General features: G+C 37.4%; 1 protein-coding gene across 2 annotated transcripts; it reads right to left on the bottom strand.

The window, feature by feature from the left end:
• Positions 1-3,876: 3,876 nt before the first annotated feature.
• Positions 3,877-24,513, bottom strand: ago3b (argonaute RISC catalytic component 3b). 2 transcript variants are annotated; one of them, XM_059556001.1, is made up of 19 exons: positions 23,982-24,513; positions 16,224-16,395; positions 15,233-15,353; positions 12,445-12,653; positions 12,075-12,211; positions 11,662-11,796; positions 11,026-11,113; positions 10,467-10,614; positions 10,212-10,331; positions 9,911-10,054; positions 9,032-9,165; positions 8,760-8,944; positions 8,460-8,619; positions 8,253-8,343; positions 7,865-8,059; positions 7,037-7,171; positions 6,830-6,931; positions 6,468-6,667; positions 3,877-5,798 (listed from the first exon to the last, which is right to left on the bottom strand). In XM_059556001.1, the coding sequence occupies exons 1-19, from the start codon at positions 23,998-24,000 to the stop codon at positions 5,690-5,692; spliced, it is 2,604 nt and encodes an 867-aa protein (XP_059411984.1). In that variant the 5' UTR covers positions 24,001-24,513; the 3' UTR covers positions 3,877-5,689. The 2 variants fall into 2 exon arrangements, with proteins under 2 accessions (XP_059411984.1, XP_059411986.1); XM_059556003.1 differs by having other exon boundaries at positions 9,932-10,054.
• Positions 24,514-25,205: the final 692 nt, after the last annotated feature.

Genomic DNA, 25,205 nt, shown 5'->3' with positions numbered 1-25,205 from the left:
TTAACTTTTAGGACTAAACTAGATTATAGATTTTCAGAAAGAATTAGAATAGATTAGAATCTTGATCTTTAACACTGTATTGGGGGAAAGGTTGAGAATGTGTTTTGTGCAATAACGCTTATGTAATATTATGGAAGCTTGTTTCTGCCACAGAATGATAAAAAATGAATAAAAAAAAAGGAATTGTGATTACTTTTACTCAGTATCTATTTTTATTTTCTCAGAATTGCAAGATATAAACATCTTGCAATTCTGACTTTTTTTTCTCAGAATTGAGAGTTTATATCTCAGTTGATATAAGTCTGAATAGTGAAGAGTCACAATTAACTTTTTAATTTTTTATCCCAGTGTTGAAACAACTTCCATATAATGTAGCAAGGGAAAAGCCATGTAGTCTTTTGTAACAGCCATAGTTTCATTTCTTTACAAGGCAGATTCTTTCCTGATCGCAATGTGCAACTAAATTAATAAGGAAGGAATTAAATACATTTTATAGAATTAATTTTAGACTGTATGTGAGTGAATTGAGGTAGTAACGGTTACAAACTATGTTTTTGTATGGAAAAGGTCACACTCTAAAAAATGCTGGGTTGTTTCAACCAAACTTTGGGTCAAATATGGACTAACCCAACAGTTGGGTTAAATTTTTACATCAAATTTTTAACCCAAAAGTTGGGTTTGTCCAAATGTGAACCAAAAATGGTTTGAAATAACCCAGCATTTTTTAGAGTGCATATTTTAAATCAACTGATTGTATCTTTCATTCAAATAATGTATTTCTCGGGACATTGTTCTTTCCTTAGTGGGATTAATAAAGTATTTATCATCATTTCTATTTGTCTAATTTACTATGTTAGCCATTCTTACTTCAAGCTACATCTGTATACACTTGACATTTTTATTTTTCAATTGGAGTAATTTTGCTATGTATAATTATATATATAATGATCTTTATTTTTTTATTTTAGTAATATTTGTCATTTATAAGTTAATCATCTAATCGTTATATTTTATTGCAAATAACCAACAATTATTTATAATAGTTAATAACACTGAACTACTCCTTTCTTGCTCAGTAAACAGAAATGCACGTACATTCAATATTTATTCATACCTGCCATTTTTGTCCAAGACAAACAGTTCAAAAGACATATCCAAGGTTTGCATACATACAGTTTTAATTAAAATATTGACAATAAAATAGAACCCCCCCCCCCAAAAAAAGAAAGATCACAATTAGAAGGGCTGAGATAAAACAAGAGACAAGATATATATTTTAAAACTGGACAGTTCTGTTATCATTAATATTATTTCACCAAACAAACTAAACTAAATATCAGAGCGCTGAACATCATGTTGCATCACAATGAAAAGAGTGCTGACTTCGAAGAATCCTATGAAGCTCCTTCAAGATGAGAAGAAGCTTGCATAGTATGATAAATCTGATACATATTGTGCTGTATTTAAAATCACAGAAACAGATATCCTCATTTAATAAATCACCAGATCATCATGTTAATAAATGTAACAGTTGAATCGGTGAAGTTCAATTATGAAAGTGTCTAAAACTGTAATTTAACCCAAATATTAGTGACATTACCAATTCCGTTATTGGTATTTCATCACGTATAGAGAACACAGATTTGTCTTGGTTGCTAGAAATGGTTTGAAGACAAAAAACAATAAAGGGAAAACATCACATGGGATGAATTTCCAGGCTTCTTATTGTTTAACCTGACTGGTCAGTGCTTGATCTATTAGTTTTGCAGTTCCAAATCATTACAAAAACAAGCTTTAACCCTTGTAGAAAGTTTGGTCCAGAGACCCTGTAACTGGCAAGCTCAGTGATTGAATGTGTTCTTGGAGAATAAAGAGGCACAATCACGCCCACACATACAGTTTTAACACTCTTGAACACACATTATACATTATATCATATTAATATAACTTCATACAGGCTTGTTGGGCCCTTAAATATGTTGTATTTTACCTGTCTGAGATCAGCACCATCAGAAAAGGCACATTCCACTTACTCATTTGCCCAAAGGATGAATCTTCACCCCAACATAGTCAGAAAAATAACCTCAAGCAGCAAATACTCTAGGCTTGAGGGAAACAGTTTATCACTTTAGTTCAGACACAGTTAATATGAGTTCAAGAGGGCTTGATGCCTACAGGCATTTTTAATGTGCTTGTGTGTGAATCATTCTGTTTTTAATCAAACTAATGTTTGAGGCGGTACCTTCATGTTTAAGTCAATAAAAGTAACAAAGCAAGAGGACTGAAGGTTCATCACTTTGTGAACTACATAATTTAGCTCATAAATACCATAGGACAATGCAGATTCTTCAATGTGAAAAACAAGATGAGAGAGATCTACTAGTCAATAGTCTATTGCATATTAGCCCAATTTATATTAGTCACTATCATGATTAAGATCACTGTTACCATCTTTTGCTTATCTTTCATAGACTTTGTTAGCAAAAATAATTGATATGCATTATGCAGTTCTGTTATTTAAAAATATACAAATATACTTCTCCTCTGAATTAAAAATGCTTTAAGGTATCCGCAGTCCAGCTTTAAGCCAAGGGGTAGTGTTGCGTCACAGTTTCACAGGGAGGTGCCATTTAAGCCACACCTATAGGACTTTTTTTTTATTTAAGCGATTTAGTCCTTGGCAACTTGTATAAGTGGCTGTATAAGTGGCCATTTAAAGCCAAACATGCACACGGGTTAAGGTTCTACTGATCACTCCCCTTATTCAAGTAAGTTCAAATGCTGGTAGCGGCAGAGAAATAACAGTTCTCAACGCATTGAAACAAATGAAAAAGAGTACTGAAGACATTTGACATCACCACAAAGATTTTTTTTACATAACTAAACTCCAGTTAACTCACTAAAAGTGACATTTTATTTGAACTTTTTGGATATATCATGTATGTGGGTTTGGTAATTCGAGTAATTAACGAGCCAAGCGAACATCACACTTTTAACAAAAAATCCAAACAAGGCTCTAAAGCTCTACATTGTTCAACATACATTATGCTAATGTGTCAGCTCTGCATTTACTGCGAAAATCTTAGCATTTTTTAGTTAACATCCCGGAATTACACCTCTTAACACCTTGGGCATTTGATCAAATCTGAGTCCATACAGCTTTTTAAGTGCAGCAAAATATGTGTGTCATTTCTCAGAATCCCTCTTGTTCTCTCTCCACATATAAAAGCAGATGTAGTTTATGTAAAATAGCAGCTACACTGGTCAACACATATTTGTGGCTATAGGGCAGAAAGACCACGGTGCCATTCATATTAAGGGTGACGTGAAAGTGTGCCGGAGGCCATGGAGTTAACAAATACAACCCTCCACCTACTCTACTGGAATCCAAATGCCTTTCCTTAATACTCCCTGCTACCTCTGTTTTCCGAGGCCCATCGTTTTGGTCTGTATGGAATGCAGCGGAATATACAGGGGCTGTGAACATGCAGGGGTTTGAAGAAAAGAGGTAAAAAAAGAAAAAAAAAGAAAAAGGGGTCTGAAAGCTCAAAAGAGTTTTTGAAAATCCAAACAGTTTGTTTGAAAATTTTAACTTGAAGTTCAAAATAAAGTTTGAAAGTTCTAAAGGCAATTTAAAAACTCAAGAGTGTCCAAATGTTTAAAAGAAAGTTCAAAAAGAGTTTTTGAAAGTTCAAAAGAAAGTCAGAGTTCAAAAGACAGTTTGAAAGTTCAAACGTTCAAAAGAATGTCTGAGAGTTCAAAAGAAAGTGCAAAAGTTTAAAAGAAAGTTAAAATATAGCTTTGAAAGTTCAAACGTTCAAAAGAATATTTGAGAGTTCAAAAGAGAGTTTGAAAGTTCAAAAGAAAGTCCAAAAGTTTAAAAGTTCAAAAGAAAATGACCCAGCACTTGGTTTATTCAGTTTTATATTAGTTCAACTATTCAAATTGCCTTTAACAACAGAAAGACCTTAATAAAAACCATTTCAATAGCTAAATATCTGTCCGACCCATATATACGCCACTTACTTTAATTATATATTTAAAAATACCCCAACAGAATTGCATTTTAGGGATATTTCCTACAAAACAGGCACTTTGTCTCATTTGACAGCAAGGTTTGTCCAAAATCTCTTGACAGCAAACTGATTCTTTCCCATAAAACATAGCCATGAGAGTATCCATCTCCTCTGTAAACGCAACCCAGCATTCTAGCCTTCTAGCACACATCATCCATATCAATTCAAGTTCTCTTACACAATGCCACATACAAAAGTTTTTTTTAAATTAAAGCATTCACTCATAAGGTTCGGTTTGCATGGTATAATGAAAGTCTACGACAGAGCCGTCAATAATTAACTTATTGCACTAAAAGGATTATGGGACAGTGTTTGTCAGAGTTCACAGGGCTAAAACGTGAAATAAAGAAACTGAAAAGTTTAACTGATAAATTAAATTTACAGATGCGCTATTGACAAATGCAAGTTAAAAGCAACATTATAAATAAGCTGAGATCATTAGTCAGAATGAAATGTCTAACAGTTGTAAAGTTAATATTAATGGATGACGTAGGCCTCAGAGTAGCCTTGGGTGGATTATATGTGCACACACATCCATCAAATGTGTAATGGTCATGCTTTGACTGATTTGAATGCTTGTGTTGTAAGCGCACTCAAAATGAATGAGGCACACAGCATTCAACAAACATACATAAACAACTGACTATGTGGAAACGTTTTGACAACCCTTGAGTTTCAAAGTTCATCTTTTGTTGATTCCGCAGTCCTTAGCTAATCTGTCACTTATAATTAATGAGCGAGCCAAAGAGAAAGTCGCCAGGAACCGAAAAGAACCGATAGTTCAATGGTAGGTGCAATATTTTCCAGACAGCGCATGAACTAGAAAGTTAATGCATCACAGAGTTATATAGAATCATTTGAAAGACTGTGAAATTGGAATAAAAGAGGTTACTCGCATGTTAAAAAATCTGAATAAGAAAATGAGATGCAAAGGAACAAATATGGATTTCTGACTGGTTGGAATGAAATGGAATAACATTTCAATTGTCTTTTTTGCAGATACTAGATACGATTTTGCTTGAAAAGCATGATTTACTAGTAAAATATAAAGGATGGTTTCAGATTAGCGCAGCAAATGTCCAGTGAAGGACCTACAGTAAGATGTCCTAGCCAACATCGCACTGCCCTCTAGTGGCATTCCTCCAGCATTAGTTCAGACACGCCTGCCTGACATTTTCAACTAAACCAGAAGACACCGATGTTCAACTTCATGCGTGTTTGATTAGTTGTGGAACAAAACTGTAAAAGGAGAAATCAAGATGAGTAGGGCTAATCAATCTGCTCCTAAAGAAATAACACTGCCTCATTCACTGATCTAGTAATGAGTTCATCAAGCAAACCTTCTTAAACTTGGTTTTGTGACCTAAATAAGCAAAATTAATAGTTAAACAGATGTACAAATCTAATAAATAATGGTATAGCTGCTATCTACATATTAAAAACAATTAGTAAGCGAAGCAGACTGGAAAGATTGGCTGTTTTTCTATTGCATAACAGTGCTAGTTCCTCCTGTAAGTTCTACATTTGGTTCTCATTAGCAGCCTGTGATTGGGAGAAGCCCTCCTCCGCTAAGTGCATGATGACCAGTGACTGACAGGTCTGTGGAGGCGGGGCTAAGCAAAGTACATGGTCCTCAGAGTGTCGTGATGGATCTGCACAGCTTTGGCCAGGGCCTGGGGGTCTCGGCCATTACTCTGGCCCGACACGTGGCTGCCTTCCGCACTGTGAAAGAGGACAAAGAAATGAGCAGAGGCATAAATTTACACTATGAAATACATTTCCCTTGACATACAAAGGAGATACAAAATTACAAAATACGTGCACTACCATTCAGGATTTTTAAATTTTTTTTTTAAATTGATCAAGAAGTTGACATTTATATTTATGTTTAAAAAAAGATTTCCATTTTTCCATTCGTTCCTAGATTTTTGAACAAAACGTACACTGTACACAGTAGTAAAGTGCAAACATCAGTATATAAAAACTGATAAAAAAAAAAGTGTTAACTTGAAACATACATAAAGAAAAAAAAAAACTCCTTTTTTAAACACTCAAGATTTGTGAAGATGTGTAGATACAGTCCGATGGTATAAACATACTACTTTTATATGGTATTGCAACACAAATCTGTGACTGAGTGAATCTGAGTCTGTCTTTTAGGTGGTTGGCTTGAATAATTCAACTTCCTAAAATCAAACCATCACTCTGAATCATTGAAATGAAGAATACTGGCTCACTGTGGCAAAGAAACACCTGCGGCAACCAAGAATATGCAAAGCCTATTCAAATCAAAATGATTGACAGCTTCCAAAAGCCTTTAATTTAAATCAAATAGAACATTTCTATTTATAGACACAAAGACGGTGACAATCAGGCCAGTAAATCCATCACCTGTCGTGCTCTTTATCCACTAAATGGTAGCGGGCTCTAAAGGCCACTAGGTGGGCATAGTAGGCAGGCGCAGGGATGGAAACGGAGCGGGTACAGCGCACATATGTGTGGCACAGCTGGTAGGTCAAGAGCTGGAATTCATCGGCTGTAAAGCAGTTGTCGTCCCATAGCACATGGTAGTGTGAAGGTCGGCTTGTACCCTGGTTAAAAAGGTTTAATCATTTTGATGAAATGCATTATGTTAAATTCTTATAATTCTCTTTAATAACTCAATCAATCAAATCATTTGATTTGACAGGCAATAAAACCACAAAAACAAAGCCTAAAATGCATTAATACAGTTATTATGCTGGTGTTCATACCTGTATTCCAGCATGGCTGCACAGATAAAAGTCAAATTCATAAGGATGGGTGATATCAGTGTCCACTGTGGTACCTGCTGGTATGTTACCACTGCGACCCACCTTTAAAAATAATACGAAAAGTGAGTGTGCGATTAAAAAAAAAAAATAGTAGGAAAAAGTGAGGAAAACATGACAAAGCTTTTAGGAGAAGGCTCTCATATTCACCCTCTCAGTGCGGTCAGCGCAGAAGAGACGAGTGTGGTGACGCTTCTGCACCACTATGTAAGTAATTCCTGGTTGATATTCCTTCTCGAGGCTGATGCAAGCTTCACGTATGGCCAACAACTCGTAGTACAGCACCTAGAAATAAAGATGTAAAATACAGTTCAAGAATACAAAGGAATATGGCAGGGCTGCATGATAATCGTTATTATTGTAGTCACTTTTTAGAAATTTCTTTTTAGATTTCATCAGAACTCCAACTTAAATGGGTTATTTTTCCTCATCTAGATGTATTATATTATACATATGAATGAACACATTAAAACTGAACAAAACAAGTTCTCTCAAAAGCTAAAACATAGCAAACAGCACAGTTAACCACATGAAAAAACAGACTGGCTGAATTACACTTTCATTTAAGAATAATATCGCAGTGGAGATTGCGCCAAACTTACATTTTTGATAGTGTTTTCAGCTCATCAGCGCTTTTTTCTTAAAGCAAAGAAATGTGAGCATAGTTAAAAGGTTGGGAAGAAAATGTATCCATTTAGGAGAAAAGCTCCGATTAGTGGATTTTAAACTTTTCAGATCTGGCAACTGCAATCATTAAAATTGGTAGAGTTTTGTTACCGTTGCAAGATGTTAATGTTAAATGAAAATGAAACATTTTCATGCTATATAACCAGCTGGTAAATATCACAATTATGCTTAATCAAGAGAAATCACAATAAATCGGGGGAATAATTAAAATACATTTAAACATCTCATGACACTCTTCTGACCACATGCAGTGGAAGCTAAGGGAAGAGAGGGGACGCTGGAGGATCTCACCTGTCTGAACTGTCCCTCAGACACACCATCCCTGTAGAAGATGATTCTGGTGGGTTTGTAGTGGGTGGACTTGTAGAACTGGATGAGCAGCTCTCGCACCATGGACGCCAGGTCCTGAATCACCTCCTGTCTGGGCCTCTGAACACGGACGGTAGCGCAGTACCTGCTGGGGTGAGCGTCCATGCTGCCCACCACCTGTTCAGCAACAAATTTGAAGTGAGGAAGAGCAAAAAAAAAAAAAAAAACGTATTTCTTTTAAATATCCAACCTAAAAATCAAACTTTCAGGTCCATAATGAGGGTATGATTTTTTTCCTTCACAAATGTGCATGATGTGATTAAATTGTAAAGAACATAACAAAAAGGCGTGTATATGTGGTCTCTCTCACAGCTGCAATGGAGGGTTTCTTGCCATCTCCTGCAGGCGGATGAGTGACATCAGCTCCCAGAAAAATGACAGGCTGCTGGAATACAGTTGGGCTGAAAATCAAACAACAAATTCACATAAACAAGACGTTTGGTACATTTAGGGGCATTTTGTCTTAAACAATGAAACCATAGTTTTCAGTGTAAATGGATTCATTTTATTCTCTTACCGCTGATGGGGTACCAGTATGTTGTTGATGCCACCCAGTTTGACGTTGATCTTGAGACAGAGGTTGGAGAGGGTCTGAGGGGAGGTTTTCACCACGTTCTTCACCTGAACACACTGAGTGGCCATTCCCAGAAGAGTGTCTCCAACACGTTTCACTTCAGCTGGAGAAAGAGAGGGAAGACTTCACTGCAACAAGTGAGGAGCTCAAAGAACATATGTGAGAGCAGACACCATATTTAAATCTGTTGTGAACTAAATCCACACTTAAATGACCAAAAAATATCTGTCCATAAATAGTTACCGTAGACAGGAGTCTTCCCAGGTAAAATGACGATGATGAGTTGGAGGCCAGCGTAGGTGTTTTTCAGGTGGCGGAACATGGGCTCCACATTATCTGCACCCTGAGCGTATTTGCAGAAACATGGCTGGCCCTGTATGGGCATCCCTGCATCCTTAGAGATCTTCCGGAGCTGGTCTGTAAAGCCCCTGCAAAAGAGACACTTCAGTATTTCTTTTTTAATTCCATTAATAAATGGTGCTTTGTTAAAGACCAAAAGATGGAAAAAGCTTTACTTGAGAACTTCCTCTCTGCATTGTCTCTGAGTGGCAAAGCAGGCAATGGCCCACATCTTGATCTCCACACCAGTATGAAACTGCTTGCCTCTCATATCCCACACTCCATGACTTGGGGTGGCTACTGTACGATTCTGTAACACATGGATAACTTGAGATCAAATAGTATATGAACTTAAACAGTATGTTAAATGTTGGGCCAAACTTACAGTATATGTACTTTATACAGCTGTTACAATGAAAAACATCAAAGTTCTCACTTCGGGAGCTCTACAAATGCTCCACAATGTCTTTCAATATGGCTTTCAAACTACTTAATTTTGTGCTCAAAAAAAAAAAACTAAAAAAAAAACATTGTAAACTTTTTGAATTTCCTTTCTACTGTGGAACACAAAGGAATTTTTAAAAGGACTGTCAAACTCAAAAACAAAAAAAAAGAACACCATAAAACTAGTCTATACAACCATATTTCTACTTTTGTGTTTCGCAGCAGTAATTCATACAGGTTTTGAATGACATGAGAATGTAGAAAATACTGACATTCCATGTTTTACTTAATTATATTTTTTGGTGAATAATCCCTAAAGAAACAAAAACAATAACAATAATAAAATAACTAAAGCACATTAAAAGCCATATAAATAGCCACACATATTCACAAAAATGCAAAGGCAAAACAATGGTATAAAAGATATAGGAAGCAATCAATCACACACAAGCAACAAACCTCATAGCAATAAAATAACAGCAACTCATTCAAATTAGCACACATTAATTATAATTATAAATGTTAAATCAAGCTTCCAACAATGACCAATTTCTAGCCTTCTACTCAAACACAAACACACAAACAGTGCATGAGTGAAAGGGAATGGGTACCATAAAGTGTTCAGAGCTCACCCTGCCGCCGTACTGGAGCATAGGGGCGGGCAGGACACGACCCGTCACCTCCGCCATCTCATCCCGCACACGGAACTGAAACTCCTGCACGAAGGGGTCCGAGTTGTAGTTGGCACTGCGCACCTATGTTTTCAGAAAGATTTAGATTTGTGACTGATTAAAAATCATTTTTTGTTTTCTGTCTGGATAATATTAAGAATTTCTATGATACCAACATTCTGGTAGTGTACATGAAGAAATAGGCCTACTGCAGCATTAGACAGCAATGCACTGAACTCACCAGTCTGCTGATCTCCTCCTGTCTGTCTGGTGCCGAGCGGGCCGTGGCTTTGATCATGGTGGAGGTTTGGTTGTCTGTTAATTTTTTAATACAGCGCTGGCCTGCCACAATGTTACACACCTGAGTGATAGAGAGGACGGTCAATTTTGACACCTTGAATCAAGACATCTTAAAAGCGTCTAGACGTGAATCCATAAATCAGTGAAGAGAAGGAATTGGTAGCTAATGTAACTGATCAAATGTCTTGACTCTTACCTCTAAAGGCAGGTATGTGTGCTTCTGCTCTTGCCCTACTTGCAGGCAGGGCAGATGGGGGTACTTGAGCTGTAAGTTGTACTTTTCCCTGAAGTATTGTGCCACTGTTCTCTCCACGGTCTCGCCATTTTCCAACTGTAATGGAAACCTGACACAGCAAAACAAAAATTCTAAAAAAGTGAATGGAGACCTGGGGTGACAAGCTTTGAACAAAAAAGTATGAAACATTCTGAAAATGTTCTCATCAGTTTTTGTGCTTTAAAGGAACGGTTCACCCAAAAATGAAAATCTGCTGGAAATTACACATGCTCGGCCCATTTAAGATGTATACAAGTTTGTTTGTTCGTCTGAACATCACTTGCTCTCCAGAGGATCCTCTGCAGTGAATGGGTGCCTTCACCATTGGTGAGCAAGTGATGTAATGCTTCACTATAACAAACAGGACAGTAAAATATAGTCTTTTTGACAGTACAGACATATTGGCCTGCTAACTGAGATACAATAAAACCTCACATTATCATAAGAGATATAATTAGCAATACATATTCAATACACTTACGTTTGGTGACTGGCTGGTCGACGAGTAACATTACACACCCTGTACTTCCTCCGCATGGTGCCACAGTGGGTGACCTCCACCTTTAGACCTGATGGGAGGAGAAGATCGAATTTACATCACAAAAAAGATGCAACTGGTCAGTTTAAAGCTCAGAGTATTTTGACTATTAAATACAGTACAGATAAATATTAAATATTAATATTAAATAGTTTCAATCCCAGTTGCAAATGCAATTTATGCAAAGTTAAGTTATTTGTAAATAAAGTAGAATTTCCTTTCCATGTTTCTCGTAAACAAAATTGTCACTTACACCTGTCACTCACATCTTTGTGTTTACGTCTATATCTATCTATCTATCTATCTATCTATCTATCTATCAATCTTTTTTTTTAATATATATGTTATCCCAAAATGTGCATAAAAATTTGTAACCTGGCTACTGATCTATAGCATTTACCATTCATGCATTTTTAAATACTTTTTTAAAAAAGTCTGCATTTGTTTGATTAAAAAATTCAGTAAAAAATGTAATATGAAATACTGTTACAAATTCAAACAACTATTTTATTTTGAAATGTAATTTATTCCTGTGATTGCAAAGCTGAATTTTCACTCAGTTCTTCTATTCACACAAACCTTTGATCTCTTTGGTGAATTTGACTCTGTGGGAATCAGTAAGCGGTCGAGGCTGCTCATCGATGTTGTGGATATCCAGAACCTCACACATGAACTGAATCACAGGTTGAGCTTTGTAGAATGCAGTGGCAGACACTGTGCAGAAAATAAAACATGGTCAATGTTACACTATTAGTTAATGAAATAGTTAACAAGTCATTTGCAGGTGCTTTTTCATTTACAATGATTTTAAAAGTGGGACTATCTGTTTGTCTGACCAATGCCAGATAAAATCGTAATGAAATGAATGAATGTCAATAATGGCATTATTATTTTGGTATTATTTGATCTGATCTTTTATAACCACTGTCCAGATCATGTTACTGGATAATTCAGACCAAAATGGTTTGACCTATCATAACACTCTGACTTACCATCAATGTTCAACATCATTTTCCACATAGCCGGACGCACTGATTGGTGGAAGCCAAACCACACCTCCCTCCCCCCACCCAGTGGGTGATCATAGCCCTCGGGGGAAGAGAAAAAAGATCGTCCCACTGGGGTGTACCTGAAGTGAGAGAAGACAAACACAGTCGTTACCTGCAGAATAAACATGTGCAGTCCTACATTATCCTTATCCAACCGCTTACTGTTTATGCTACACTAATCTACAACAAAACACTTTGTCTAATTTCAGTAGTTATGCACTGTATCGTTAAAGGCATAACAATCACTTAATGCTTTTCTCATTGTATTAAATGCCCTTTATGATCAGGTAACGGTACTCATGGGAATGCTTACTTCATAGAGGGCAGATGGCGCATAACAACATCCACAGCATGTACGGGATTGGTGCTGATTGGCTTATCCAGGTTCAGAGGATCAGGTGTGCTCCGCCCAGTGAGGACCTCATGCAGCAAGTGCCAACTGACCAGTGACACAAACTTAATGGTGACCTTAAACAGCCTGTCCTTCCCACCTTCACCTGGCAAGGTCACATCCAGGTCCACCTTCAAATAGTACACAAATGTACAGTACAATTTTTAACACCAATTTACAAATAGGTTTTATTTAGTCACACAGGATTAAATAAAAATAAATGATAATGAAAAAGTTTTAAAGTATGAGATGTTTCCTTTTTATGTATTAACATTGTTTTATATTTTATATAATATTTTTAGAAGTCTGCAGTAAGGCTACGCAAAAAAAACTGCCTTTTAATTTAGTTCATTAAAATGAAAAAATGTTAATGCAGCACAATTCCTTTATAAAATTATTTTAATTAATAAGCTTTTTTACATGCAATTTTCTATTTTTGGATTGTATAGATCAAATGACATTCTAGTTTTTTGATTTGTGTACAGTCATTTGTTTTCGTTACTCAAAAAGAAAAACATGATGGTAGCCTATCATGCCCTTAGTCATCTTTTCTAGATTTTGCAGTGTAACTTTTTAATGTTTCTTTAACAGTTTTTATTTTGATAATGAACAGGCTGTGATGTCAAGGTAGCAAAAATATGTTGAGTGTTCGTGTCGGGGTCCGGCGCGATCACAGCATTGTTTTCCCATCTGTTATTCCATATTTTATGTCCATACCAGTTACAGATGCAAGACATCATTCAAAACTGTAAAGAATTAGCAAAATAAGAAACAATAAAGAAAATGGTCAAACTTTTGCAAAATAAAGAAAACAGCTTTCTGCCCTCTCGGTTTCCTTTCCACAAACATTGGAGTGCATGACGTGTCACAATGAACCGAAACAGCACATTTTTTTCCTTTCGTTTTGTTAATCCGTTAATGATTTAAGTTATGGCATCACGATAAATCAAAATGAAATCGCAAAGGCGATAAATCACGAGAAGGCAGAAGCTGGGATTGATATGTCTTTCTTTCAGTGAAGAATGGCTCTGTGATCAGTAGTAAATCTCCTTCCAAAAGCCAGAGGGCGCTCTTGCACTGAAACTCCAAATACACCCTGCAGAAGAAACTCAGGAAATCCGAGCGGCAACCTCCTGCTCTCTCTCTCTGAAGCCAACAAGGAAGTGACTAAAACTGTAATTTTAGCTTGAGGCTGGCTGCAGAAGGGAGTCAATCCCATAGACTCCCCATGTTAAAATGGCCAACATTACAGCAGAAAAAAACATGTTTACAGCCTGGTGCAAAAAAAATTTGTTTGGTCTATATAGCTAATTTTGCCCTTCATGACAACTGTGAGGGGGTTGAATTTTTTTTTTTATAACTCATCCGTTTAAATTATATTAAGCCTCAAAGTTCTGCATAATTAAGGGCGTGGTCACTTGAGCGACAGGTGGATTGCCGCTGCTGTCACCACTGTCGCGCTAGGTGGACGTGGCTTCAGCAACCAGCTCCCGCCTTTTTGCCCATTTTAGATTGTCCGGGAGAGTCACGTGGTGATGTGCTGCCAAGATGGCGACAGCCCGCTCTGCATACTTTGAGCTTCAAAAACACTCTTCAGGAGTCTACGGGTGACGTCACAGACACTACGTCCATGTGTTTATACAGTCTATGGGAAATCCCTATAGCAGTTGCTGACTAAACAAAAGATTGAATAGCTTTCATTAATTCAACGTGACTAATAATCATACAACTACGGCAATATATGAGGTATCGGAGTTCTTCTTATAATTATTATAAAATGTCATTATTATAATTAATAATGCAATGCTAATCGACTTTATAACTGCTTAGAATACTATGAAATATGTTGCGTGCCTTATTTCTGTTTAAGAAGCCATATCATCTAACAGAAGGATTTATTTCAAACACATTATGAAGTAAGTTTGGAGTAAAAACATTATTAAATGTGGTATTTTCATGTGCTTTCAAATGGAGCAGCATTTACTACATAGAGCCGTTGTTCTCTGAGAAACTAGGTAAACAGCTTTCATTATCGCAGATGATATCTTAAATTTCATTACTGCGATAATGAATATGATATTGCATAGTTTATCATCGAACTACGGCTCTGTGTTGTAAATTCTGCTCCAACTGAAAGCGTTATGTGAGAATTACTATTAATCACAGAACCGGCTTTACTGACAAGTTGTGCATGACTATTGCCTGCGTTTTATTGTACAGCCCTAATTTAAGTGAAATATATTTTGTGCATAGGCCTATTTATTTCTTTTTATGTATAAAGTTTCATTCTGTTTTCTCCATTAAACTGAAATGACAGTAGGTGCGTGAAGTGAGCTTGTTGAATCTGTGTTCTATACTATCCTGGTTTCAATACACACAATAAGCTGTATTACATGCCATTCATTTTCATTTAATTGTAGGCCTAATGCGTGGTGTTTCCTTGGTTAAACTTATGCCAGGGCACTGCCAGTGCGATTTATAGCTTAGTCGAGGGCATTTCACTCATTGGATGCTTCAACGTCACATTTGCATAGGCGTCTTAAATTTGTGATTGGTGACTGGTTTCTATTTTCGATTTCTGTTTCTATTCCTGGTTATCTTTTTTTTCGTATCTCAATTTAATTCATTTCCGTTTTCGCTCCTTGAAACGGTTCAGAGCCCCGCTCTAGGGGACTTTCCACCACTCCTGGTGTCTATTTATTTGTCTTACCCCCCCTGTGGCAACTGGCAACGGTTGGGCGGTGTAGAGGCTTTTCTTGCCATCATAGACTGGTCTTCTGTCCCCAAAGATTGTCACCTTAAAGTGCTGCACCATGGAATCCACCACCTCCCTAGAAGCCATAACAGAAAGGGTCATAATAGAAGTTATTGTAGGTTTAAATGAAGTTCACCCAAAAATGAAAACTTGCTGATAATTTATTCAAACTCAGGCCATCTAAGATGTAAATTAGTTTATTTCTTCATTTGAACAGATTGAGAAATTTAGCATTATTTCACTTGCTCACCAATGGATCCTGTGCAGTGAATGGGTGCCGTTACAATTAGAGTCCCAACAGCTTATAAAAACATCACACTTATCCACAAGTAATCCATGCAACATGACTTCAGTCCATCAGTTAAAACCTTATGAAATGAAAAGCTGTGTGTTTGTAGAAACAAAATTACGAAGGCATTTTAAATTTAAACCATCTCTTCAGGACAAAATACCAATAATAATTTATAACCTGCTTCCTCCAGTGAAACAAGTCCATCCCCCGTTGTACCCTCACATCGAAACCCATTGACAATTGTTTAGAACTGTTTTGGACTGTTTTCACCTGTAAACATTGCTTGATCTGTGCATCTTTCTCTCCTAATTCAGATGAGATAAATGGAGAGAGCAACATTATAGATTGAGGACCCATATTTTAGCTGAAGCAATGGTTTGAAATTGTCTAACGTCTACACACAAGCTGCCTTTAACTTCACAATACGAAAAGGACTGGAGTCACGACTATTATTATTATGTTTTTATCAGCTGTTTGGGCTCTCGTTCTGACAGCTCTCTTCTCGTTCTAAATGTCTCTAATGAACAACCAATTTTGTCTATTGCTTTTCAATTTGACTATATAGACTGATCAATGCACAAGTCTCTTGTGAATGAAATGGTCAAAACAAGTGTCACAAACTGTCAATTATTATTACTGCTCAGTGTTTGGCACCTGTTAACACGACGTGGGCACTTTTCGGGCTGGATGTCCACATCGTACAGGTAGACGTCCATTTTGGGGATGTCCACCTGGAAGCAGTTGGCCAGCAGCTTGATGGGCTTCCCCATGGTGCCATAGCCTGGCCTCCGAGGTACGGAGAACAGGGGTGCAGCCCCAACAGCTCCTGTCATGAAAATCAGAGGGGATTTCCATCCATAGGAGGTTTTCTCTAAATGTACCACATTAGTTAGACTTTCAAAATCAGTTAAACTGAAAACTAAAACCACAGAAATATGAGACATGTAATATCAAATAGCCGACACTGTCATTGGCGCCATCATAAAATAAAATTATGCCAAATCAACCTGCATAAAGTCATAACAGCATTTTTTTCTCATTTATCAATATTGACATTTCATGGAAACATGATTAATATCTAAATTAATAATAATACAACTCTCATTCTTGACACTGACATTTACACAGTGGGTGTTATTTGTCTTATCAGGAAATTTCCTCTAAATGCCTACTCAGTGGAAACAACATAACACTCAGAATCATCACACCACACACACAATACCAATAACCCACACCAATCATACATGCACTACTGTATAACCGTGAAAAAATAGTCACCTAAGACTTCTAAAGAAAGATTGCAATCAATTTGACTTGACTATTCAAAAGCACACTATTTCATATACTCAAAAAGTGTACATTTCATATACTCAGTGGAGTCAAATAAAAGGCAATTTTTTTGAGAACATCAAGAAAGTTTTGTTTGTTGAACCTGTTGCATTTTCTCCCGGTTCCAATTTTGAGATGATTCAACAACTTCATGTAATAACTCAAAAGGATAGTTCACTCAAAAATGGAAGTTCTGTCACCGTTTACACAAAAGAAGATATTTTGAAGAATTTCTTAATTCAAATCAACACATGACCAAATGAAAACTGTTTTGGCAGAATCAGCATTTGTTGAAATGGCTGTAAAATAATAATAGTAATGACTATATAAAATCTAAATAAGAACCATTAATATCGTAATAGAAGTGTAATAAATATTTTACACTAAAACTGTAAAATGTATAATACTAGGAGATTCAGAGATGTATTAGTTCACGTGAAGCAGCATTTACTGTGAACCGAAGAACTCTGCTGCAAACACCAGCGGACAGCGAGCTGCTCACGTGTAAGAACACAACGCTGTGCTTCACTTTTTTATTTACTTAAATCACAGCCTACAGGATTTGATAATCACACTAAGTAGTATCGTCATTTCAGTTTTATTTCGATGAAGCAGACAGAGCAGGTTGGGGTTCTTTCCCTCATTACAGGCCCAAGGAAAACATTACATAGCCCTATGTTGAGTAAATAACAACCTTTCTGTATTGCCATTTAAATCTGCTTTATACAGAAAAATCAGCTTTGTCATGCTTTTCAATTTTCTTTCACTATGAATATCAGCTCTGACATCACTTTTCTCGCATGGAGTGGCATGCTACATTATCACATCATGTCACAGAAGGCGAGACTGTTATTGCTGTTGCTGTTACTGAGAGGTGTGTAAGGGGAATTCGACCGCAACCGCGTCTCACACTTCCCAAAGTGTCGTTACTATGCCGATGGCAATCACGTGGCTTCTTTTCACCATAGCAACCACGACTACACTAACAACCAATTAAAGGAAGAACAGCTGTTTCTATATATGTACAATTGATCCTGTAGTAGGGCTGGGCGATATATCGATATAAAAAATATATCGATATATTTTTAGACGCGATATGGAATTAGACCATATCGCATATATCGATATAGTTCAAATTTGCGCTGCTCCCCGCGCCACCGCCCCTCCTTTTCGAGGGGGGGGGGGGGTGCAGGCACAGAGCCACTCTTCAACAAACATTGAGGAAGCAACTACGTCTGCAGAGCGCACGGAGGAATTGGTTAGTAAAAGAAAAAGCAGTGGCTCAGTAATTTGGAGATGGTTCGGATTCAAAGTATCAGATGAGCAACAACATCACGTTATTTGTAGGGAGTGCAATAAACAAGTTACAGCCAGGGGTGGAAGCACTACAAATCTTTTTCACCACCTAAAACAGTGGCACAAACTGCAGTACGAAGAGTCTTTGAAACTGCGCGCTGCAGAAGCCCCAGCCGCAAGCCATCGACAACCCGAAAAAGCTCCAGCCCCGAAACAAAGCTCACTGCAAACTTCATTTTCCCGCAATGTGCCTTATGAAAAGAAAAGTGTCAAGTGGTGTACTATAACTAAAGCGGTGTCCTACCACATTGCTAAAGATATGGTCCCCGTTGCAACTGTGGCACAAATCGGATTCCAAAAGCTACTGAAAACTATGGACCCGAGATATGAGCTTCCCAGTCGCAACTACTTTGCACGAGAAGCACTGCCACAAATGTACACTGAAATCAGACAGAGCCTTGCTGACCGGCTCGCTAACGTGACCCATTTTGCGTTGACCAGCGATATGTGGTCGAGCAGGACGTGTGAGCCTTACATGAGCATAACAGTTCACTTCATTCAAGACTGGGAGATGAAAACAGCGTGTCTGCAAACAAGTTATTTCCCCCAGGACCACACCGGTGAGCACATAGCTGAGGCCCTGCAGGACGCAATTGCAAGCTGGAAACTCCAAGAAAAGTATCTGGTTGCTATAACAACCGACAACGGGAGCAACATCGTCAAAGCGGTTGAGCTGAACGAGTGGCTGAGGATGCAGTGCTTCGGTCACAGACTGCACTTGGCTATTGGTGAGTGCAGTGTTGTAAGGAGTATTCAGATATTTTACTTTAATCAAAAACAAAATGTTAGTTTTTCCTTATTTTCCTTTGTGTGTCTGTCTGCAACTTTGTGTTTTATGCTGCTGTCTTGGCCAGGTGTCCGTTGAAATGCAGTATGTATTGTTAAATATAGGTTAAATAGATTAATAAAACACAAAACTTAAAGTGCTAAATGTAAAATCATTTACAATACAGAATGGTAGATTTCAGAACCATTTTTATTAGGTTTCCGTTATTGGATAAGAATTAGTGATGCATTGATGTATTTACCACTTTAATGTTACAGCTGGTAAAGGTGAGGTAATTATGACTTTAAAATGCTGGTTAGCCTGTTGTTATCATCAAGGTAACATATATATTTAGCTATTATGATAGACTATAGTTTTTTCTCTGGATTGAAAATAGCAAACTGCAAAGTAACTAGAAACTAATGTTGACACATATGCCTAGACATTGTGGAGTTTTTAGTGGAGTAGAAATATGAAGTAGCATTAAAAAATAGCATTAATATTAAATACTAAGAACAACAACAAGAACGGAACACGAGTAAATGTACATACAGTAGAGTCATCATTTATAAATTATACAAAAATAATAATACATAAAAATCACTTACATGATTAAAATTCAGAAAAAAATATAATATTTGATATTTATGATTAGTACTGGTGTTGATTAAAAAAATAAACTATGAAACAAGAAAATAATATTAATGTAGAATATTTCTAAAGCTTGATTTTGGATTAGTTGTATGAATGTGTTAAAGTGAAACCAGAGTCAAATTTCTCGCATAAGCACATTTGTTTAATAGTTATTTATGATTCTGACAGGACATGGCATGAATGACAAGCGTGTCAACCGGGCCATTTCTTTGTGCAAAAGAATTGTAAGCTGTTTTTCGTACAGCTGGAAGAAAAGGAGACATCTTGCTGAAGTCCAGATTCAGCTGGGTCTGCCAAGTCACCAACTCATAACAGAGTCTGCCACACGCTGGGGATCCAGGCAGCAGATGATAGAGAGAGTCCTGGAGCAGGAAGGAGCACTGGCCAAAGTCCTGTCTAATGACAAAAAGACCAGGCATCTTGTCCCTACCTGGCAGGACTTAGAGGTCCTAGAAGCAGTCCAAAAGGTCCTGAAACCTCTCCAGGACTTTACTGATGCTTTATCAGGTGAGGAGTACGTCACTCTATCATATGTGAAACCTGTGCTGCACCTTTTTAACGAAAGTCTCCTGGCATGTGAAGAGGGTGATAGCGAGCTTTGTAAATCGATCAAGACCAGCATTGTTGAGTACCTCAACAGCAAATATTCTGACCCAGCCACTACTGACCTTTTGGAGATGGCTTCATTTGTGGATCCTCGGTTCAGGGCCACCTACATCCCAAGTGAAAAAGTCGATGCATTAAAGCACAGAGCTGTCTTGGAGGTGGAGACGCTACTGGCTGATCAGAGCAGCTGTCAACGGCCTTGCCTATGTGTGCCCACTGTGCCTGAGCCTGCAGATGGAGAAGCAGCAGTAGCACCAAAAGCTAAGAGACTGGCAAGCTTCTTCAAGAAGCGCACAGCCACCACCACTGCACCAACCAAGAGGGAGGCTATTGAAAAATGAACAGTCAAGTTACTTGCAGTCCGCAAGTGTGGAGAGTGACACTGATCCTCTCAAGTGGTGGAAGGATCATGAAGTTTTCTTTCCATCTCTGAGCCACCTGGCAAAAAAGTATCTCTTGGTACCAGCTACCAGTTCACCCTCCGAAAGGGTTTTCAGCTGTAGTGGCAATATCGTGACCTGCCACAGAGCATCTCTGAAGCCGGATGCTGTTGACAGGCTGGTGTTTCTTACACAAAATCTTTAAACGAAGGAGGATACGCTTGTCTGTCTTCTAATGTCTACCTCAAGACAGCATTACTGTTTATCAAAGTAAAAAAAGAGGGGGAAAATGTTTATTGAGTTGATAATCTGTTTCTTGTGCAACTGGTTGAGACTGTTCAGATAAGAAATTGAGTTAACAAAAAGGAAAAGGTAACCTCAGGCTGATGTTTAAAAAAAATGTTCTTAAACTGATCACTTTTTGTTCTTTCTTTATATGTAAATGCTGCCCTTAAGTTACTAGGGTTTGTCATATTCTTTTGTGATGTTCGTTATTTGCATCTGTGGATTTGTTAGTAAGGAGAATAAAATCTGTTTTGATTTTAATAAGCCATTATAGTTGTAAAACTAAAAAAAAATTATATTGTACTTTTCTCATTTAAATATATTTATTTAGGAAAAAGATTGGCCTATTTTAATAGCCTATTTTATAGGCTATTTTTAAGATATTTTTTTTTTTTTTAAATGTGCACCTTATGGAGCTTTGATTTCAAAAAAGGTACTCCTGTCCTATTGTTATGCAGTATTATTATTATTTTTTTTTTTACATTTTATTGTTATTTGAACAGCTGAGCATTTAATTATGAACCAGGTGAAGAAACCTGTTTACTATTTATTCAGTTGATTTTGCAACTGTTCACTGAAATGGCCGGTTTCAATAAAACTACTTGTGACGTCATATTTGGCTTTGACAGAACATTTGCTCTCACTTTGCGGAAAAAATATCGGGATATATATCGTATATCGATATTCAGCCTAAATATATCGGGATATGACTTTTTGTCCATATCGCCCAGCCCTATCCTGTAGGTCACATGTGCATTTACTCTACAATGTTCATACAGAAATCTCACAATGAAACACTTGACTGTTCTGGTCACACACTTTCAGGCTCACATGAGTCCACTTTTCTCACTTTATTTGAAACCTAGCAGTTTCTTGACAGCATAGATTAAGAGGAACTACAGGTTTGACAGTAATGCGGTGAGATCGGTTTGAAAGGCTTTTGTTGGTCTGGTGCTTGGAGTGTAATGCTCACTTAACTGGCAAATAGGTGACTGGAACGTTTACAAGGGTTTCACCCATTCAGAGACCGAGACATCTCCTTTCATTTAATTATTTAAAGCTAGTCTGGCAAAAGAATTTAAAGTTGTCTGATTCTCATTTAGACAGACAGTCCTGCAATATATATGGGCTTCTATTAATGACACATGGATATATTCTCAAAGGTGGCTAAAACAAAGTGTGTCAATATGGGCACTGTTAAATTGTCAGCATTGATAATTATTATTATCCCTGATTCGCTGATTGACAGAAGTGGTCATTCTGCTTAGTGTCAGTTACAAAATCTATAGGTAAGCAGGTCATATGACGCTGTCCTGCAAAGTTCAGCTCCAACTCTAATCAAACACACCTGCCTTTATGTTTCAAGTGATCCTAAAGGCCTTAGTTGCGTCAGGTGTGTGTAATTAGAGTTGGAGCTGGACTTTGCAGGACAGTCGATCACTGCTGTATACAGTGTGCAAATTTTACTGTGACTTTTGGACCAATTAATTATTATAGGAAAATTGAGGGAAGGGGCATTCTGATCTTTTATCATGCAAATCAAATTGTAATTTGGTCGCACTGGGACAGTTAGCCAAAAGTCACTATGTTAAAGGCATTTTAAACAAAACACTAACATTACTTAAATTACTTGATTATTAAAAGGGATAAATAACAATTGTGAAACTGAGAAATACAGTCATAAAAATGGATCTTACTGTATATCACAGAATTTGCCAAAATTTGGATAAATAAAAGCAGGCATGTACACTTAATTCATGATGCATGCTAAAACAGAACTCTGTTATTTGGTGGACCTAATAGAGTTAGCCAAGTGTCAACTATGCTACTTTTTAAACAAAAAAAAACTAGCTTTTTTGAAATGTCTAGAATAAAGTGATAAACAATGAATTGAGAAGTGCTTGAAAAGTACTTTTGCATGTTTATTTTTTTGCACTATTTACACATGCACTATTCTTTTTCTGAGCAAAAATAAAATAAAAAATAAAATCACTATCATACATTTAACCATGATTTACAGAAAATTTCAGTCAATAGTTTGTATATAAAAAGAACTTGTCAGGGATATTTAGAAAAATAATCAGATGACATTTAATGACTATTTATGGATCACAGAGCAGTCCCAAAATACTATTAATAATCAGTTAATTCGTTGTGATTTAAAATCTTTACCAATATCCTTCAAACCACTTTAGACTTAGATCTTTTTAGAAGTTTTATCACCTAAAATGAAACTAAAATAATAATAATTAAGCAAGAATAAGTACGTTATTTAATTTTCGAGAGAGAAAGAGTTATGCAAATAGAGAGATGTGTACACGCTGACTATTCTTAAAATGCATATATAAACAAAGTGATAAATAAATTATGATTCGGTAAATGTACCTACGATTAACGTTACCTCCCTCAAGCAAACGCAGCGAGTGCGTTTACCGCCTGGGACTTAAGATCTCAACCTATTCCTTCCTAGGGGCTACAAAAGGTGCAAGGCCCCCCAAATACACAGATTATCTCGGCATTTCTATAAATTTGGAGGAATCCACAAAAGGTTCAAACTTTCTAATGAACTTCTGGTTGAATACAAAATGATTTCCACGTAAGAATCTTACGTGTGATCGTTCAGATTGATAAAGCGGTGATTCTGTGACAGTCATCATCAACGGACAATCAGAAACTCGCCCCCTCCCCCCGGCGTCTCGATCACTGCAGCACCTGACGCACGCAGCACCTGTGCGTGACAGCTGTGCCACAGCGGCGTGACGTCACAGAGCCAGTGAGTCAGAATCTTCGGCGTAAGCCAAAAAAATCCAAACTGAAAACCATAACCTAACCCTCACAGTCATTTGGTTGCTACGCCCAAAACAGTGAAATTCTTCTAAAAGCTCGTTCTTATCACAAAAAGCAGTTATTAGTAACTCACCAAGAACGTTTGCTAAGCGATGAACGTGTGCTGACGGTGCACGTAACAAAGTTAGACCGAGTCAATACGTTACAGTTGAAAAAGAATCCGAAATCGGTCTGAAACCGTCGAGTTACCTGTAGTTCCGATTTCCATTCATGAGGTCTCTGTCCGGATTCTAGCCGGCTCCTGGAGATCAAATAGCGGCTGAAAGGTGTTTGTTTAAAGCCGCTGAATGTCCTCCGTAAGACGAACTACACCCCGGCTCTACCGCGCTGTCGAAGCGGGCCGCTCCGAGGTGCTGCTCCAGTCCGAGGTCCACCCAGACAGTACCGAGTCAGGCAACCAAAAGAGCACGGACTCCCCACCGTGTCTCCTACCGTATGTCGTTGATCCGTAATTGCTACCAGCTGGCAAGCAAAAAGACCGAGGAAAATGGTTTTAACAGCCGTCGCGAAACAGAGTATGTCAGGAGCCTCGAACCATTCGCGGTGTCTTCTAAATGACAATATCTTAACATTTAAAGGCATCCACGCAGATATGAAGTTTATAGATAAATACCCACTGCCCAGTCGAAAATGTGGGTTTTATTCCAGTCTTTAGTCGGAGTTTGCCAGCGGCCGTTGACGTCTTATCGACTCCGTCGGTGTGTTACCGGTTTGCCATGGGTTTACCATCTATGTACAGTCAGGGTATGTTGCCAGATTTGTACTAAACAATCAAGTTGGTCTGATAAAACTAACTCGGAACACGTGGCTTGCGTATTTAAAATCAGCCTAAATAATAGCCAGAAATTTATATTAAAGTTTCTTTATTTTTTGAGTCACTGCAAAACTGAAATAACCCCAAACCTGAAATCGCCTTTGCTTATAGTCAAAACCCCCACAAAACCTTAAAATACACGGACATGGCAACCCTGAATCAGGGAGACCCACAGGAAATACCAATCGCAGGAAACACCGTCACTTCCTAGCATAATGTAATTTATTTGATCCACCTTTGATTGTTAATTACAGTTTTTCTCAATTGCTAAGACATTTCTTTTAAGCTGCTCTCCTTTTCTCTAAACTGTGAACACAAAACCCAATTTTCAAGCTACATTCACAAAACCTCAGACTCTTCTTGCAAAACCAAACTTTCACCTCAAAACAGTTCAATCTGTGCTCAAAACTGAACTATGTTGTCAAATCGTGCCCCAGGTCAATCAAAATTAAAAACACTACTGAACAGTCACTAAACACTACGTAGAAAAATAGAAAACACAATGCTCAGGACATGAAGCTGGATAAATAAATGTTTATTGTTCACTGTAGGCTAAATGCATGTTGCAAAACAAAACAAAAAAAAACTGTGCATTTAGC

This window comes from Carassius carassius, chromosome 8 (genome assembly GCF_963082965.1).
Source record: "Carassius carassius chromosome 8, fCarCar2.1, whole genome shotgun sequence".
Classification (NCBI taxonomy): domain Eukaryota; kingdom Metazoa; phylum Chordata; class Actinopteri; order Cypriniformes; family Cyprinidae; genus Carassius; species Carassius carassius.
The sequence above is the reverse complement of the archived record's forward strand: the minus strand, read 5'-3'. Positions and strand labels throughout refer to the sequence as shown.